This window comes from Anopheles coluzzii, chromosome 2 (assembly GCF_943734685.1).
Source record: "Anopheles coluzzii chromosome 2, AcolN3, whole genome shotgun sequence".
Classification (NCBI taxonomy): Eukaryota; Metazoa; Arthropoda; class Insecta; order Diptera; family Culicidae; genus Anopheles; species Anopheles coluzzii.
Window position 1 is genome coordinate 4803845 of NC_064670.1, and position 17228 is coordinate 4821072.

Consider the following 17228-nt stretch of genomic DNA (forward strand, 5'->3'; position numbering starts at 1 on the left):
CCGTTTCCTTCTTACTTGCAGACGCGTAACCGGCCCGATCCTTCCCGAACCTGCCCCCCGGGTGTGTGTAGGCAGGTGTGCTGGCGTCTAATTGGCTTTTCCGTTTACCGTTTGCCAGGGTAAAAAAGTGGCAGTACTGTTGCTGCTGCTGATGGTGCTACCACCACCGTGGGCGCAGCAGCATTTTCTTGTACCGGCGCACACGGAACATAAGGCCGGTCCCCCGCGTGCATCGGCAGTAATCCAGTTGGTAAACTTTTTCATCGTTTTGAAATGGGCAAATTATGAAACTCGGGAAATGAGAAACGAGACAACAAAAACTCGTTTCACCCGTCCAGGGGAAGTGTATGGTGGTGCGCCGGGAAGGGCGGGATTGGCTACAAGCTGTTGCTGCACGGTTTACGATTCATGATTCGTGCGCAAAGGGCAGCATGGTTAGTATTTTTAATGAAAATGGGACAAAACAAGATGTTCGTTGGACTTGGGGGGGGGGACAGCAAACGATAGGACGGAAGCGCGACAGCCGTAAACAGTTTTCTTAGCTTTAGCCAGACCTCCAAAAGGTTTGTGTGCGCGCGCGAAGCGTTGCGGGAGAAGGGGTTTGCAGTCCAGAGAGGTTGCATAAGCGCACGGGACCAACATGTGTTTGCGTGATTTGTTTATTTGTTCTCAGGATTTGCACTTCGCTCACAGCTCCGGACGGTGCGGGAAAGGTGAACCGCCGGGTGTGTGTTAGTGTGTGACGGCTTAGTGCTATGGTGCGCGCTGGTTCCTGGTGCACAACATCCTTTTTATGGTTTGGCTTCTGGATGGTGCCCGTTCCAGACCCGTTCCTAGGTCGGTGGAAGCATGGGGATAACATTTGTTTCTGGCTAACTTTTAAAACATCGTTTCGTTAGTGTTAGCGTTTGACTTGGCCTGAAGCACAGGTGTGTGTGCGGGAAGAAAAATGTGATTCCACCAGCAGGGGTTGAACCATGTTTGTAAAGTTGTGCTGATGTGATGCATTTTTCTTGCAGTAAAAAGCACATCAGCATACAGTTACGGAACACAACCATTTTTCTTTTCGGTTGATTTGTGCAACAACAACCAGGTTGGTTGGGTTGCATATTTCATGGAACCGTTTGCGTCATGGTGAAAGCTTTGCATTTGCACCAAGTTGCCGTTTGTATTCAAATCGTCATTTTTTTTTGGATGTTTGCATGGATCAACTCTTATCACGATTAAATTCCACATGCTGTAACCATTTAATATTCCAAGTTCCAGGTTGAATTTCTCATTCATCTTTTGTTTTAGGATGCTTCACGTTCAAAATATCACTGCTTTGCTTTGCACTTTTGAAAGAACGTTCAAAGTAGAATGAAAACCATCGCGCCCGTTGCTGTAAAATGTGTTTTCCGATGTGGAATTAAAGTCAGTTCGAGCCGGCAAAGATGAAATGGAAGATGAAATTTAATTTATGGCTTCAGTTGTCGGTCTGTTGGGTCTCCTCCTGCTCCCTGCTCGAAAAAAAAAGCTCATTTTCGAGAACGGAACCCACTGTCACGGTCAACCATCGGTTGGTGGCCACACATGAAAGCAGCCCATGTGTGTGTGTGTGTGTTTGTGTCTGTGTGGGGGCTATGACAACTGGCCTGTCATCGGAGCGGAAGGCAAATGTTTCATTAAAACTCATCGTCAGCGTGCCGCACAGATGTACAAGAGGTGAAAGAGAAAGGTCGTGGGTGCATGTGTCTGCCCCTGGTGCTTCTGCTGGTGGTGATACTGCTACTGCTGCTGCTGCTGACGGCGATGATGATCGTAATAAGTGGAGCATTATTTTGCGGTTCTACCATACTGCCCAAAAGCTGTCTGAGGTTTTTTATTTATTTTTTTCTTGCCGCCTGTTGGGTTGGCAGCGGTTGAAAGGTGGAAGAGATGTGGGTGAACCGCCCACAATCAAGCAAACCAAAATGAAGCACCCAATTTGGAGGGGTAGTCCTTTTATCCGGGATGAAGAGAACCTGGGGCACAGGGTACGGCGGGGGGAGGGATAGGGAGACACGGATGTTTAATATGCAAGCACTTTTCTTTTGGCACCGGTACCATCGGCACTGGTAGCACGGCCGCTCCGCATCTCGCGTACTGTGGGTAGGTGGCAATGAGCGAGGAAAATAATAATAGCGAGAAAGAAAGAGAAGAGAGAGAAAGAATGAGAGAGAGTCTCTTTTTACCGTATACCCATGGGAGGCTGTGGCCTGTGGATTAAGGAAGCGCATCGTATGGTTTGCGTATTCCAGGGGAAGCAAAACGGAGCGGGGACCTACCCGGCGGAGACGGCCGGGCGTGAGGACCTTATTTATTTATAGGATTCGACTGCAGTAGCAGTAGTCGAAATTTTGTACCGGCCGCAGCAATTTGAGGCACATCGAGCTCGAAATGAAATGAATAAATGAACGCCAGAGGGCGGTGGCCCCGTCCCGGGTTTTTTTTTGAAACAGGAGATTGCATTCTGTGGTTACGGAGTTCGGACCTCCACCAAACGTCGGGCGGGGGTCGGGGAGCATTTTAAAGGTTGGCAAACACCTGCAGAAGCACTTGAAGCTTGACAGCGGAGGGTGGCACAAATGAGAAAACCAGCACGGTGAGCTAATCCGGCTGAGTGTTTCCCCCATGGGGCGGAGGGTGCTCTCGGGGCTAAAGATGATGAAGCCGCTGCTGGTGTCATAAGCCCGGGGTTCAAGGTGTGTGCTTTTAATAACACTGGGTCTTTAATCGATGCAGCAAAAATCCCCACGGGAGAGGGGAAAGGGGAAGCTGCCGGGGGTAACACAACACACAAGAGCCACTGAACCGTGGGTGAGATTTTCCGTATTGCGGATTTTATTACTTTTTTTTGGTCTGTCCCGTCGGCTGCCATCGTCATCGTTGTCTTTGTTGTTATTATTACTGTGTTTTCTTGTTTTTTTTTTTTTTTTGACGATGAGGGTGTGTGGAGGTGATTTTGATCCGTATACACTTTTTGACCATGATGTTGCAGACATAGACATACGCACCAGCAGCCTGCGTATGATATGCGTGTGCTTTTGGCGGGTGGCTGGTATGGCGTCGATGAAAGCTCTGAACGCGTCAGTCAGGGCTTAAAATGGTTTTGATTGCTCACAATGTTTTTGCGTTTGTTGACTTTCATTAAACATGGGCCGCAATGGGCCGGTTTGGATGGTTGCGGATGGTGCCGCAGACCGCGTGAAAGTAATGTTGGGCTTTCCAAATTCAAACAGTGAGCTATCAAGGCCAACACGATGAACGATGGAGTGATGGAAAACAGCGAAATGAACGCTTTGAAACGCGAATTAGAGTGACATGATGGGGGGAAAAAATACACACTACTGGCTTGGCTATGGCTATGGCTAGTCAAAACATCGCATCGCAAAACCTGCGCAAGGCAGCATATCAAGCATGAGCAGTAAAGTCAAACCAAACAGCAAGACAAAAACAAAACAAACTAGGTAAAATTCGTTAACGTTTTCATATTGTGAAATTGAAATATGTTTTTTAATAAGAATTAATTTAAAATAGTAGTATGCAAGCAAAACAAACGCTAGATGAACATGAGGCAGAAAGCAGCCATCATTCAAGGCGATGATGTCGCAAAGGAGATAGGCGTATCATGTTGCGGAGGGACAGAGACAGAGACATTGAGCTCGATGCATCGAGAATTGATGTCCGAACCGTCGTCGTGGCAATCGTATTTGAGCCTAGCCAGAAGGCGACCACAAGAAATCGCTTGTTTTTGGAGCATGTTTTGCAGAATAAAAATACTTCATTGCCATTCCGAGAGCGGGAAGAGGAGCATATATCAAGCGAACGAGTGTGAGGACGTGTACTAGACGTACCGGTTACTAGCAGTACGTCAATGGGGGGAAGGGAAAATGCTTTCAAAAAAAGAACAAACAACCAAGATAAATCCAAAATTCACGCCTAAGCCATTCCTAGTTCAACGCAATGTGTTGACTGTTAGTAGTAAAACTAATTTTCAAATTTTATGAGATGAAATTATTGAGCAAACAGGAGAAAGTACACTACAAAAGTAAGCGAATGCCACAAAAACACAAAAAAAAAACCCGGGTGGCGTTTTTGGAGCCAACCAAAGTGGCTCTACGGTGCGCAACTGGCATCTTGCATCACATGACTCGACGATCTAGGAGGCACTTCTTTCTTTGATGCTTGTACCAAATTGCATCAAAATCAATGTTTTCATTCACTTCTTGGTGTTGTGGTCACAGTTTCCAATCCAACTATCCTCCAAGAACGATCGCGAGTCACGCAATGGCGCCATATGGCACAGAAGCACACAACTTAAAAACTGGAGCACTATTAGTAACGCAATAAAACCGTGTGAAAGAGTCACAAAAACAAAAAACCAACATAAAAATAAACCAATCACGCAACACTCTCTACGCGCAGGCGAGCAAACAGGACGGAATGGAATGGAAATGCAGCAATGAACAAGTTCTAGAGAGAATGCACGCTGGTTAAGATATAAAAAAGAAGAACTCATCCAGCCTCGGGAAGGTTGGCTACTAATTCTACCAGATAAAGGTAACGTGTGTTTATTTTTTATTGCGGTGATGTTTTTTTTTAAAGCGAAACGGAGACCAAAACTATTAAAGTAGAACGCTTGGAGAGTAATTCCGGGTTTTGTTTGTTCGGTTTTGCTCTAAATGATGGGGTGTGGTGTGGTGGGGCGGATAGTATGCAGAGTCAGGGGGGAGAGAGAGAGAGAGAGAGAGAGAGAGAGAGAGAGGGTGATTTGTCGTTGCTGATCGGTGGAGATCTGTTTGGCTGAGAGGCTCAGATGATGGCAGAAGACAAACGGAAACTTACCATCTTAATGTCACTGATGGTCATAATGCTTCGAACGAACAGATTGATACGAACGATCGCCGGACCATCTGGCGTTGGTGGTGGTGGTGGTGGTTTTGTGGTGAGAATTCGAGAACGTGGGGAATTTTTCGTTTATTGCATTTCGGGCGGGGGCGATAGATAGTGGGGGTGGGGTTCATTCAGTGTTATGATAAATGGAATGTGTGATCGTAATTTGTAGAAACGAGTTCGTTCCCGAGAAAAGGTGGCGTGTTTGGTTTGGCCATTCGTTGGTGGTTGTGTGGTTTTTGCCATGTTCGGTATTTTTTTTTAGATAGTTGCCGCATTTCGAAGGGTCGGTTCGCGGTTAGTTCGGTTGCAACGAAGAGCAAGTTCGACCAGTTCGACCGTAACGCGTACATTTTGTGTGCGTTATTTTTTCGTTTTTTTTTTGGGTCAGGATTTGTTTTGCATTTTGCGTTCGCGCGCCGTTCGGGAAAAGAGAGAAAATTGAAAGAGAAAAATGATCAAAATACTGTGATACGTTGGACGGTTTTGGGTATTGTTTTGCTGCTGCGAAGGGAAATTGTAAATTAGCTCGTACGCTGAAAGTTGTGTGTGTGTGTGAAGATGCTGTAGATGTTGCTGCTTAACGAAGTGTGGTGAAATTGTTGAATTGACGCGTACAGGATGAGCAGATTGAAGTGACGTTCAGGCGGACGGGTATTTGATTTGTTCAGCTTTAAACGGAGTTCCATATACATACATAAACATAATTATTCCCCTGTTTTTTTTCGACAGATATGTGAAATACGTGTAACCAAAAGAATGAAACAGTTACCAATAACAACTGTTTGAAGATGAAACGTTGGTGCAAAACAATTAGTTTGTCATGTCAGTGATTCGGATAATGTGCAACCTTAGACATTAAAAAACAAGCGCCATGTGTACAGCGTTTGGTGCGCTTGAGTGTAATCGTCTTATCGAGTGACAGTTGTCAAATTTGCTGCATTCGTGAAATGTCTTGCGTCTTACGTTGATGTGTTTAGTAGTTTGCAGAACTAACTACCCATGTTCGTGTGTTCATATGTTACAGCAGTGTCTGTGTATCGTCTATTTACAGACAGACAGACATGAGTGTGTGTGTGTGTGTGTTCAGGTCGGTTGACGCAGTTGTCGGTGTTTTCGTTGTTGCTGGTAGTGCGCGATAGTGTTGAATTTTGGTTGCTTGGTGTGAGAACAAACTAAGGTACAGAGCGTTGTGAAGTACAACACATACACACGAGAGTAAAAACGAACGGGAAGCTTATTTACATCGCAAGCGAAAGCTTGAGCTAATTGTACAACTCAACTCCACGGCGGACGGGGGGTGTATGTATCGCCGTGCCGACGATATGATGATGCTCGGCCGGACGCCACTTGAAGCGCAGATTAGCCGAAACGAAGAGGTAAGTGTGGAACGCAACGGTTTGTTCAGTGCCAGAATTACGCGCTGTGGTATGTACAAGTCTCAGGATGCATGTGTTGTTACATCTTTAAACACCGTTTTCGTTGCCATTATATTTTCCCTTGGACGACTCTTCCCACATGTGTATATCTTCTGTCCGGGGTGCACTGTCGGGGTGCACGTATGTTCTTCTACCACAAGCTTCCCATGGATATTTTATGTTCGTTTCGGCATTAAACTAAACTCATACTCAAGCTTAGACACACACACATATACACACTACACCGCAGACCCCAAAGCTTGATGCTTGATTTTACGACGCCCGTAGTAAAAACTATCCAATTGGGCACCGAACGTTCCCTTGTCCGTAGCCCCGCGGGGTGGGTTGATACCAACACACACACACACACACACACATACACACTCGGTGCACTACGGATCTGCACGGAAGACCCGGGGAGAAAGTTTTACGAGCACCGGGGCACATAAGTGGTGCGCACATATTGCCGGCGATTTGTATTCCCGGTGCTTGATGGGGAGCGATTTAAGTCAAATGTTTGTCTGAGAGTGCAATAATATCATCGTTTATGGCCTGTGTGTGTGCGCGCGGGACGCCATGTGTGTGTGTGTGTTGACGGACCGTTTAAAGATTAATGCTCAAGCCATCTATGTCGATTACGGTAGCTGAATGGTCGCTATATAAAGAACGACCACACAGCCGTTTTAAGAACGCTCTCTGGGAGGAGAAAATTTCCAATAGCACGAACTTTTTTGGAACGAGGAAGGAGCTTTCCCTCCAAAAAACTGACGTCTTGAGTTTTGCAGCCAAGCTAAGCAAGAGGGGGTGTCCTCTTGCTGCCCCCATCTCGCCCGGGAAGGCAAACAACGGCCAAAAAGTAAACAACAGCTACCGTCGGGTGCCCTTGCTGCTTGGTGGTAGCTTTTCAGCAGCTCTATCCAATGATGGCAGCCCAAAATTTGGTTCACAACATTTTTGCACAACCTTCAATCATTACACAAAAGGTCCAAAGTTGCTCTCTTTCGTAGCACGTTCGCTGTGGCTTGTTTCGATTTCAGTGCCGGGGTCAATCTTTCAGAAAAATGGCCAACGGCAAACACAATGGGGGGGCTGTGCGCGCAGACAATTTGCTTAACTCACTAATAGGTCGAACAAACTTTTACTTTCGTAGCGTAAGTACGGAAAGCTCTTTATGGTACAGGGGAAATAGGGTGGGTTGAAAGAGGGGCCGAAGAGTTGTTTGCAAGTCCACTCCTTGTTCTGACCCCAGAAACGGGCACACACACACAGACACACACAGACTTGGCATCAATTTAAGACAGCAAATCTTGAAGTATCTTTGAGGAGTGTTCGCTAATGCCTTCGCTTCGTGCGGGTCCGCGCTGTTGGTGTTTGTTGTATTTGCTTCTTTTTGCTTCTCCCACTGTCCACCGCCAGTTGTCAGGGATAATGGTACGGAGGGGAAAAGCGTAAAAGATTTTCTCTTTGTTAAAAGGCATATATACGGAGTAGCGAACAAAACAAAAACGAAACAAAAAAGCAAGCAAATCAACCACCAAACAAGGGACGAGGAAAATGCCCCGAAAGCGCCGAACAAAACACTAACGGGGGCTGTTGGTGTTCCCGAAAATGGCCCTAGCAGTTGTGCTGCACAATCCTCAAAATGGGTCAAGATGGCAGAAGAGCACGCTACTACTGCCACTGCTAAACTCGTCCTTCTGCTGTAGCTCTGTGTGTGTCTATGTGTGCACAAGAACATCATCCCCAGCTTGAGAGTAGTGTGCCCCTTCGAATGAGCTTAGGTAAATTATGGTTTGGCTCAATGTTAGTCCTCCATCGCCTGTGCCGCGTTCGCGTGGCTCCATTGATCTTGTTACGAGCGAGCGGTCCCGGGCGATATAGTAATCCTCCCAACACCAGACACGGTTGATGGATTCGGGGAAAGTTTTCCATTTCAAGCTTCAACGACGAAACCACAGAGCTATCCGGACCACCCCCACAGACTCTGAAGTTGTTGGCAACTCCTGCCTTTCAACACTGCACTGCACCTTACTGCGGTACCACAACACAGGGGAGGACACGCTTCATCCTCAGCAGTTCCCATTCAGCCGAGCCGATTTGCTCGAGCGAAATTCAAATAGCTGATTTTACATGACCGTCCAGCGACCGATATCATCACACGGTGGTGTCGCCCCCTTCTATTCGTCGCCGAACTGGCCGTGTCAAAGGGTCCGGCTTCCGGACGACCAAAAACAAAATGTCACTCGCTCCATCAGCGCAGCACAGGCCGCCGGAAGCCATTTTGCAGCACGAGCACGAGCATTAGAGCAGTGGTAATTGGGGGCGGGGGCGGTGAAACTTCTTCGCCACTGTGGGAAGGAATGTGGGAGCACCGAAAAATGTGACCAAGGAGCCCCGCGGTGTTGTGAAGTTTTTTGCCTAATTTGGCAATTTGTATGATTGAAGGACGAACGGCTGCGTGCGCCTTTGCACGGAATGGCAGGGGTGGAGGATTGTGTGTGATTTGCTTTGGAAAGTGTGTGTGTGTGTGTGTGTATTGGTAACCACGGTGAAGGCAGGGATTGGGAGCTTTTAAGACCCTTTCCCAGCCTTTTTTTTGTTGTTGCTCCACTTTTGGGTTTCTGTTTTCACGTCCACTTTCACCGGCGGCGGGTCGAAGCGGCCAAACTAAACAGAAAAGAAATGTGTTGTTTTAGCAGGACATCTTCTCCTCATCTGGAGACTTCCCGATCACCTCAGTTTATAGAGCTGACCAGCATGTGCGCGCGTGTGCGTGTTTGTGTCGCTTTGGAGCGTTTTTCTTCCTCCCCGTGTGTCGCCCCACTGCCACAACATGAAGGTTCGGGCAATTTGTCCGAATGTTTAGAGAACCGCGTGCTCTCTACATCCTGCTGCGCGGGCTGCTACCCTTTTTTTGGTGGTCCGTGTGGAGTGCTGTCAGTTAGTAAAATTGCTCTCCATCTTCACAGCATGGGAGGGCATGCCGTGTTTTGCAGCTGCCAGGCAGGCCGGCTTTCCTTCCCGTGGTGGTGGGGTTATGTTTTTGGCATCTCATTTGCATGCGATTAAAATGCACAGCACCGACCCCCCAGGCCCCCCCAGGTTGTGCCTGGTTTCCCCCCAACACAACAGGCAACAGAAGAAAAAGGGGTAAGACGACGGCGCGCTGTGGAAAATGGAAACTTTTCCCCCCTTTTCTTTGCTTTGCTGAACTGATCTAGGAAGCTTGTGGGTGATTTGTTTTGTGAGATTTTTGGGTTTTTTTTTGTTGATACCAGTAGTGATTTCGGTTCGGTTCCTTTCCCTTTTTTTGTGGAATGGTTTTCCAACTGATTGGTTCGGAGTTGGGTGATTTGAAATCACAGAGACGCCCGGCGGGGACGAACCCCGGCGACACAATACAACCAGAATAGAAGAGGAAGAGAAAAAAAACTGTCACAACGTCCCAAACGCAGGGATAAGGGCACAGGGATACCCAAAGCCAGTGCTCTGGAATTCGGGAAAGAATTCTTTCGGGAAAAGTAAGGGACAAAAGCAACACACAACGCAACCATCAGTGCGAACGGTTTGGCTGGGCACAAACAAAAAAAAACTGCCGCTCAACCTCCGTCAAAAGTTCGAAAATCTTTTGAGAGTTAGCACTGGGTTTTGTGTGATTTTCTTTGCGCCCCCCCGTCCCCCGTCCCCGCTGTCGTTGGTTGCCGGGTCGATTCCAGTGCCAGTGTTTTTCCACGGAGAGTCACTTGTTGTTGGTGTTAAATAAAATACTCTCGGGAGGAAACAAAAGCAACAACACAGCAGCCAAAGTTCGTGGCCGAGAGCAGGGCGCGCGAGTAGACTTCACTTGACGTGCTTACTTTCGTTCGCGCGGAAAAGGGATTTACCCCATCACCCCCAAGTTTTGTAGCGATGCCGTGTTTTTTTTGAGTCGATAAAAAAAGAAAAGTAAGTGTGTTTTTGTTTTAATTGGGTTCGTTGGTTTTAACCGGGTGTGTTAAAATAAAAAAACAACGCTTCAACGCTGATTTGATATTAAATGTATAGAGAAGAAGAGTGTTTTGCTTACAATTATTGCAAAATAAGTGTGTGAAAACAATAGTTGCAACGGTGTGTAGCAGCACACACGCCAAACTACATTGGACGATGTGTCTTATCGCGAACTGAAAACTAGATAATGCGGTACGAACGGCAATTTTTCGATACCGTCTGTGGGATAAACAAAACAAATGATTTATAGCTTCATTTTCTGTTTCTACTCAAAAGCGAATAACTTCTGGTTACCCGGGTACTAGCATAGCGAAACGAAAGAGCGTGGACCGTTGGTCCAGAAAAAGTAGAAACAAACCAAAACAGATACTGGAAACGATAACAAATGACAAAACAAAACCAGAAGACTATGGAAACAAAAGCTAAACTCAAGGGGGGGGGCGGGCCAGAGACGTAAACGAAACGGTCCGGGCCGGGCAAAACCCGGAAAGCGAACACACACAAACTGGACACAAAAGGCTGGCCTTACCGGTTCCGTTGATGCCCGACGGTCGGATGCGTGCGTCGTACTTGCCGGCGCCCAGAATTTGATCTAGAATTTTCTTTTCCTTCTCGCGAAAGTTAACTTTGGCATTGTTGGCTCTGCAAGATGAGGGGAAGAATGGTTTTAACGGCAGTGCGTGCATTGATTATAGTGAGGAACTATTAAAGCAAGCATTCTGCAAGCAGCGAATAGCATACTTTTAGGAGCATTTCGAGCGCAGATTACGGTCAGCTCCTAAATGTATGCAATTCCTGTGCGGCAGGGAGCTCTGATGTGAGTGAGTGACGGAACAGTGAGTTTACATTTGCAGTTTTTAAAATACATTAAATTATTATAGATATAATTTAATGCTGTCGAACAATGGCATTCAGGGAAAGTTTTGTCCTGAAAAGTCGTAAAAATACTTACAGCGATGCACTGCACAGGCAAGCGAAGTAAAATATGGCCCAAAAGAAATGGCCCGAGGCCATTCTGGTAACGTTCGATTTCGGATCCTGCAAAGAGAAGACGAAACAGTAGGAGAAAGATGAAATTTTATGCGCTAGAGCAGCCGAAGGCGCAGTTAAATTAAAACGACAGTTTTATACAGCGAAACGGTTGGCTCATTATTAGATCATAAGATCGTAATCGCAACTGTGGACAAGAAGCGGACCGCGGGGCCTGCGTTTCACCGGTGACATTCCAGCATAAGTTGACACTAACTCAGTTTTATATCAGTCACTTCCAGTCACAAACAACCCTGGGCAGCCGCGTTGGGATAGATAGGAGGGAGGAAGTTTCGTTTGCTCCGGAGATAAAACGCTGCGATATAGCTAAACGAGCTTTTTAATGCCCTCCCTCATCCGAGCCTGTTGTGGCTGTCGGGCGACGGTTTGGCAAAACACCAACCCAGTACACCGCCAAGTTTATTACAGTCTTCCGGTAGTCGTCCCGAAAGGGGTTATAAAGCTACTGCTGCTGCTACTGCTGCTGCTCATCGTTTTCCACCGAGTGTGTCGATGGGAAATTACAAACGATCAGCAGCAGTGGCGGGAGGGATGACTCTGCCCAACCGGTAACAAGCGCCACAAAATGGTTCCATCCGGTCGGTGAAGGTGAACTATTCGAGCCATTCGGAGCGGCACATACCGCGCCCGAAGGTGAGGCGAATGGCGTTGACAGACGGGAAAACCTTTTATTGACAGATACTTATCAGGATAAGGATGGGACGGCGGCGGTGGTGGCGGTGAATGGACTTCGCTTGGAGCCATTGTGGTGTGGGCAAAAATGGTAAAGTAAAAAATTTCTCCCTGGAATGTAATACGAAGATGCTTTGGTCTTCGGTCTATTATTTTGCCCCCCCCCCTCCTCCCCTCTCCTCATCTCGATCGCTTCCTTGTTGCGCAACGGTGTAAGTAAAAGCCACATCAAATCTCAAAGCTTGTGCGGTTGTGCCACCACCACCGCCACTGCCTCTCCTTTTCTGTGCGGCCGGGCTTGGTCCCTGCGGAATGGGTTTCGTGCGGGTTTTTGTTCTCAACTTCACTCGTTCTATTTGGTCTTTCCACTTATCCACACTATAACCCAGAGGGAATAGATTGAATTTGGTGTCCCACAGGGGTGGAGCAAAGGTGGGAGGGGGGGGGGGAGATAGAAAAACCAAACATTCCGCTACGCTCTCTCGAGCAGTCGTTAATCTAAGGCACGTTGCGTAACGACGATTGATGAACGATGGTTTTTGGCACTCTCTCACTCTCTCTCTCTTTGTCGAACGGGAGTACTTAAACTTGGGCAACCGTGGGTTCCGGTTGACCTTTTTTGTGTGTGTTTTTTTCCTCCCTCCAAGGGTCTTCCTTGTCGTTTGGTTTCCGGTTCGCCGGTTCAGGTGGTCCAGAATTGATCGACATGTGTAGGTGTGCGTGTGTGTGCGTATGCGGCTCACTTCCGTTGCACACTCCAGACCGTCCTTTCGCGGCTAAGGTCAATCCTTCGAACACCTCGTCCTCGAGGAAGGGCGAAAACTTTTCCACACGTGTGTTTCGCTCGTGCACCCCTTTTTTGTACCTTTTACCCCCCCCCCCCCCCCCCCCCGGATACACGCTTGCTCGGGAAAAAGGGAAAGTTTTTCCCAGGCGGCCGAAAGTTGTGGTAAATCGGCAATGATTAAAGCGCCTGGATGTGGGCACAGGGGGAGGGGGGGGGGAATGGAGGCAAGCACGAAAACAATAGAACTTTTCGGGCTCACTTGAGGCGCGCGCAGGGGTTTCAGTGGGATGAGGATTTATGTTGTGTGTGTGTGTGTGTTCTTTCTTTGGTTTGGTTTTACACTAGTCCAAGCGGGTAGCGCACGAAGTTGTTCCGGTTAACCAACAATCTTTCCCCCCGCTCTTTTTATTTCGAGGTTGATCGGTTTCCGTTTCGACAGAAACCATCGAATAGGGGAGGTGCTCGGTTGGGAGCGACAACGACGGAGTGTTACGATGTTTTATTTCCAACCTTTCACCCGCAAAACTCCCTAGAGAGAGGGCGTTTTTTTATGGTTCCACTGTGTTTTCGATGGGAAAATGTTCCAAACAACACTCTCACACACTCACACACACACGCACACACTTCCATGTATGTAAAGGCGCATAATGGCGTGAGTCCCGTGTTTTGGGGCTGGTGGTGGTGGCGCTGGCGGTTGCATGTGAAGGATAATTTTTCACCCCCAGAAAGGCACCGCAGAAAAAGTGAATAAATGGCGGTGGTGCTACAAGTGAAAGTAAAACGCACAGACGACATCGAATGCGCGATGCCGATTGCAAATACCTTCGCCCCCGGAACGATCCCGCCTATTCCCCTGTTTTTTTTGGGGGGCCATGCCCGAACCCCACCCGCCCATCCGGCGCGAAGACTAATGGCACGGGGAAGTAAATTACGCTGTAACATGAATCTTTTTTGCGCTGCACACTCACACACACACACGCAACTACCGGGTACCGGGAAGGTGGCTTTCTGTTGTTTTCTTTTTCACGTTCGTTTGTGTGTGTGCGTGCGTGCGTGCGTGTGTTTGCATTCACCATTTTGCCGGTGCCCCTGTTTTATATCTTGTTTTAATGCTCTTTGAAGAAAACGCTCGTTCGCCTACTGTTCGAATGGGCAACGGCGCTTGCACCGTGGTGTTGCGGCGGCTCTGTAGTGGGAAGCGGGGAGGAGCCGCCGGTTCTCTGGAAAAAAGCAGCCCGTAACACGGGAAAGCTTTCTCGAATGAACATCATTATGGGCAATTTGAGAAGAAAAATCATGACGATTTGATTCACTTTGTTCGCGTGTGCCAGAATGGGTGGATGAGCGGAGAAAGGTCCAGGAGGCGGGTGGGAAGGGAATTGTAACTGTGTAGGCTGGGTGGTTCGTTATGATAAAGTGTACCGCTTTTGAATGTGTGTGTGAGTGTGTATTTTGTTTCTTATGGGTGAAATTGCATGAATACATTTCGAATGCAGCATGGGCGAGACCATGATTTATGCGCACGAATGATAAATTATCGTACTTTTTTTTGTTGCTTAGTTTTGCATGGTTTTGGGGTCACAAGGATCAGAGGAAAGTAAGTGTATGCGCGTGGGTCGAAGAGTGTAATAGTTGAATAATTTATATTTTTATTTATTTCTGTTGATGTTGCTGTCCGATGTTGTTGTGCCGGAGACATACGTTAATGGTAGCACGATGGTTGCATTACTTCTTTAGAATGCATTAGAAGCGAAAGATAATAGAGAGAGTCAATTGAAGGGACGATTTCAATCTTCATATGCTTTTTTGCATATTATTTTTACGGTCCATTAAAGAAAATGACCATTGATATAATGAAGCAGTAACATTAAAAAGGTAATGTGATTACAATGTTGGTGCTTGTATTGAAAGTAAATCTACAAAGGCGATTTTACAGTTCAGAGGCACAGGTTTAGGGTGTACTGGATAAAATGTTCACTATCCCTGTTGAAACACATGTCCGAACAAACAAAACAGAAAAACTTAGCATTCGTTCTAGCACACGACCTCTAGCATATTAAATACCTTTGGTCAAATAGCCGACGGCAAAGTATAAGCAATCAGCATTTCAAAACGTGATTGGCATACACCAAGCAGCATCCTAACCTGTTAGCGAGAAGCAAGCAGGCCATGACTTCAAATGTTGTTGCGAGCGATCAGAACCGACCTTTAGCTTAAATAAATGATCAATTTTTTGTGTGTAGCCACTAGAACAAACTCCAGAAACACACGTACAAAAGACTAGGTTTTTTTTGCGCCCAACGTTCACTAATGCTGTTCGCAATATGTCACGAAATCGACTCGAGATGACACTTCTGTTCGTTGAACAACTCTGCTTCATCTCGCATCACCAGCAGCCTCAAGTGGGCAGGATACGGCTGAAAAACTAATCCTTTTTTTGTGGTGCTCAATCCAGCTACACACTTTTGCTCGTACCGCAACCGAGTCCCTGCTAGTCCAAGCAACAAAAAAAAAAGAAAAGACCGAAAGGAAAAGAAGTTCGAAACTCCCAAAACTCGCTTGATTGATTCGACATTCAACAACAGTGTTCAAGTTGGTCGATAAACAAACCATTCGATTTCTCATTTGCTTGATCCCCTCCTTTCCTTGGGGGCACTACACGAAGCGAGCAAACCCTAGTACGGACCGGAAAGAAACTGGTGAGCGCCTGTCCTTATCCCCTCTCTGGCACCCATGTTTGCCGACTGTTCGATTGGTCACTTTCTCGAGGGCGTGAGGGCTTGGCTGTTCGGGACGGGCCGTATTTCGGTGATTGCACTGGCACGTGCAGAACGGAATCGGTGACAACCGGCAACAGCAACAACGGGGGACGGGCAAACGGTAGTGATGCGTAAAGTGTACGCGCGTGTTTGTGTGTGTGTGCCGATCCGTACGACCGTTGGGCGGAAGGTTGCGATCAGTTCGGTTCAGTTCAGCGGACGAACGGAGGCTGAGGTTGGTGTCCCTTTTGCCAACCGGTGGACCATGGAAACTGTGCCTATGTATCTGTGTGTTCGTGTGTTGTGCCACGAGAAGCGTCTCGGTGTCCATTTTTTATGTTTATGTTTCCGTTCTTGCTGTTTCTTCTTCTTTTTTTCCGACGCGTTCTTTCGAAACGGTGGATTCGGTAGGTTCGCATTCGGGTGCGGTTCCGAAATAATCCTGACACGTAGCGAAACAAATGGCACAGCGGAGGCTATAGTAGTAGTAGTGGTAGTAGTGGTAGTGGTAGCAGTGGTAGAAGCAGAAATTGTATTCTCAAGTGTCAAACTTTTACTCGGTGACCGCTCCGCGCTCGAGTGGTCCTTATCTCTAACGACATTGTGCACAGGACATTGAGCTTATGTATCGTGATGAGGCGAAGCTTTCGATGTCACTCTTTCGCTCCGTCACCGTGTCCGACCCCGTTCCCCGTCGTCTGTTCAGGTTGTGCAGAGGAGCGAACCGAAGTACAGCGAACCGTTCTAAAAGATGTTCTGATGATCGTTTCCGAGAAGCGTGGAGGGAACGGAATAAGGCACGAAATGAAGTTCGAATTGGACGGGCTGGGAGAAGAAACGCGGCGAAACGGCAGCAGAGAGGTTCATCTTTTTCGATTCCTTCCCGAAATAAGTGAAAGGTTGGCTTTCGTGCCCACAAGGCACCCCCCTTCCGCTCGGCCCAAAACACTAAACATTCCCCTTTTCTTATCCTTCATTGGAATCTTTCGAGCGCATGGGGGCAGCGCAAGAAGAAAAACATGGGAATATTATCACCGGTAGATCCTTTTTTTTGTTGTTTGGTGGGGAGTGCAAGAAGGACTCGTTTTTGTTGTTGGGTGACTCTTTCACTCACCGTGTCGTGTCATTTCTGCAACTTCCCAAACAAAAAAAAAAGAACCCTTTCTGCTGTCAAAGGTAGCACACGGGGCGGGTCGTATCCGGAGGGCTATTTGCCATCGGCAACGGCGAGATCCGGCTGTTGCCGTTCGCAACCCGGGAAGGGTAGAGAGAGGGAGTCAGTGTGTCCTTCCCGAAGGTCGTGTGAAGGATTTATACTCACGATTTGATTTGCGTGTTGAAGGATGAAAATGGATGGAAGTGGAGAAGTGAACCGGATAGAGTGAGATAGAGAGAGAGAGAGAGGAAAAAAGAAGAAGTCAACGAACGAACGAACGAAACGTTCCGTTAATTGGGTGTCGTTCCGTTCCCGGATTTTGGGCGATGCTTTCGGACTTCGGTGCGTTTTCTGGCAAATTCCAGTGCGCGTGGCTGGTTTTGGCTTTGGGGATGGTGTGACAGATAGACGGATGTTGCAGGCAAATGAAAAACTGCCCAAGTAAACGTGAAGCAGCAGCTCAAAAAAAAAAGGACCCAAAAGTT

The 17228-nt window shown here is 47.4% G+C and overlaps 1 protein-coding gene across 15 annotated transcripts in view; it reads right to left on the reverse strand.

The window, feature by feature from the left end:
- LOC120961090 (glutamate-gated chloride channel) overlaps positions 1-17228 on the reverse strand; it is a 91069-nt gene that overhangs the window by 39956 nt on the left and 33885 nt on the right. For 11 of the 15 annotated variants that reach the window (XM_040384736.2, XM_040384734.2, XM_040384735.2 and 8 more), the window contains 2 exons: positions 11272-11357; positions 10849-10961 (listed from right to left, as the gene is read on the reverse strand). In XM_040384736.2, the coding sequence (XP_040240670.1) occupies positions 10849-10961; positions 11272-11333 (175 nt within the window). In that variant the 5' untranslated portion in view covers positions 11334-11357. Of the gene's footprint in view, positions 1-4866; positions 4935-10848; positions 10962-11271; positions 11358-17228 lie in introns of all 15 variants that reach the window. The other 4 variants (XM_040384742.2, XM_040384738.2, XM_040384749.2 and 1 more) reach the window with 1 other exon arrangement.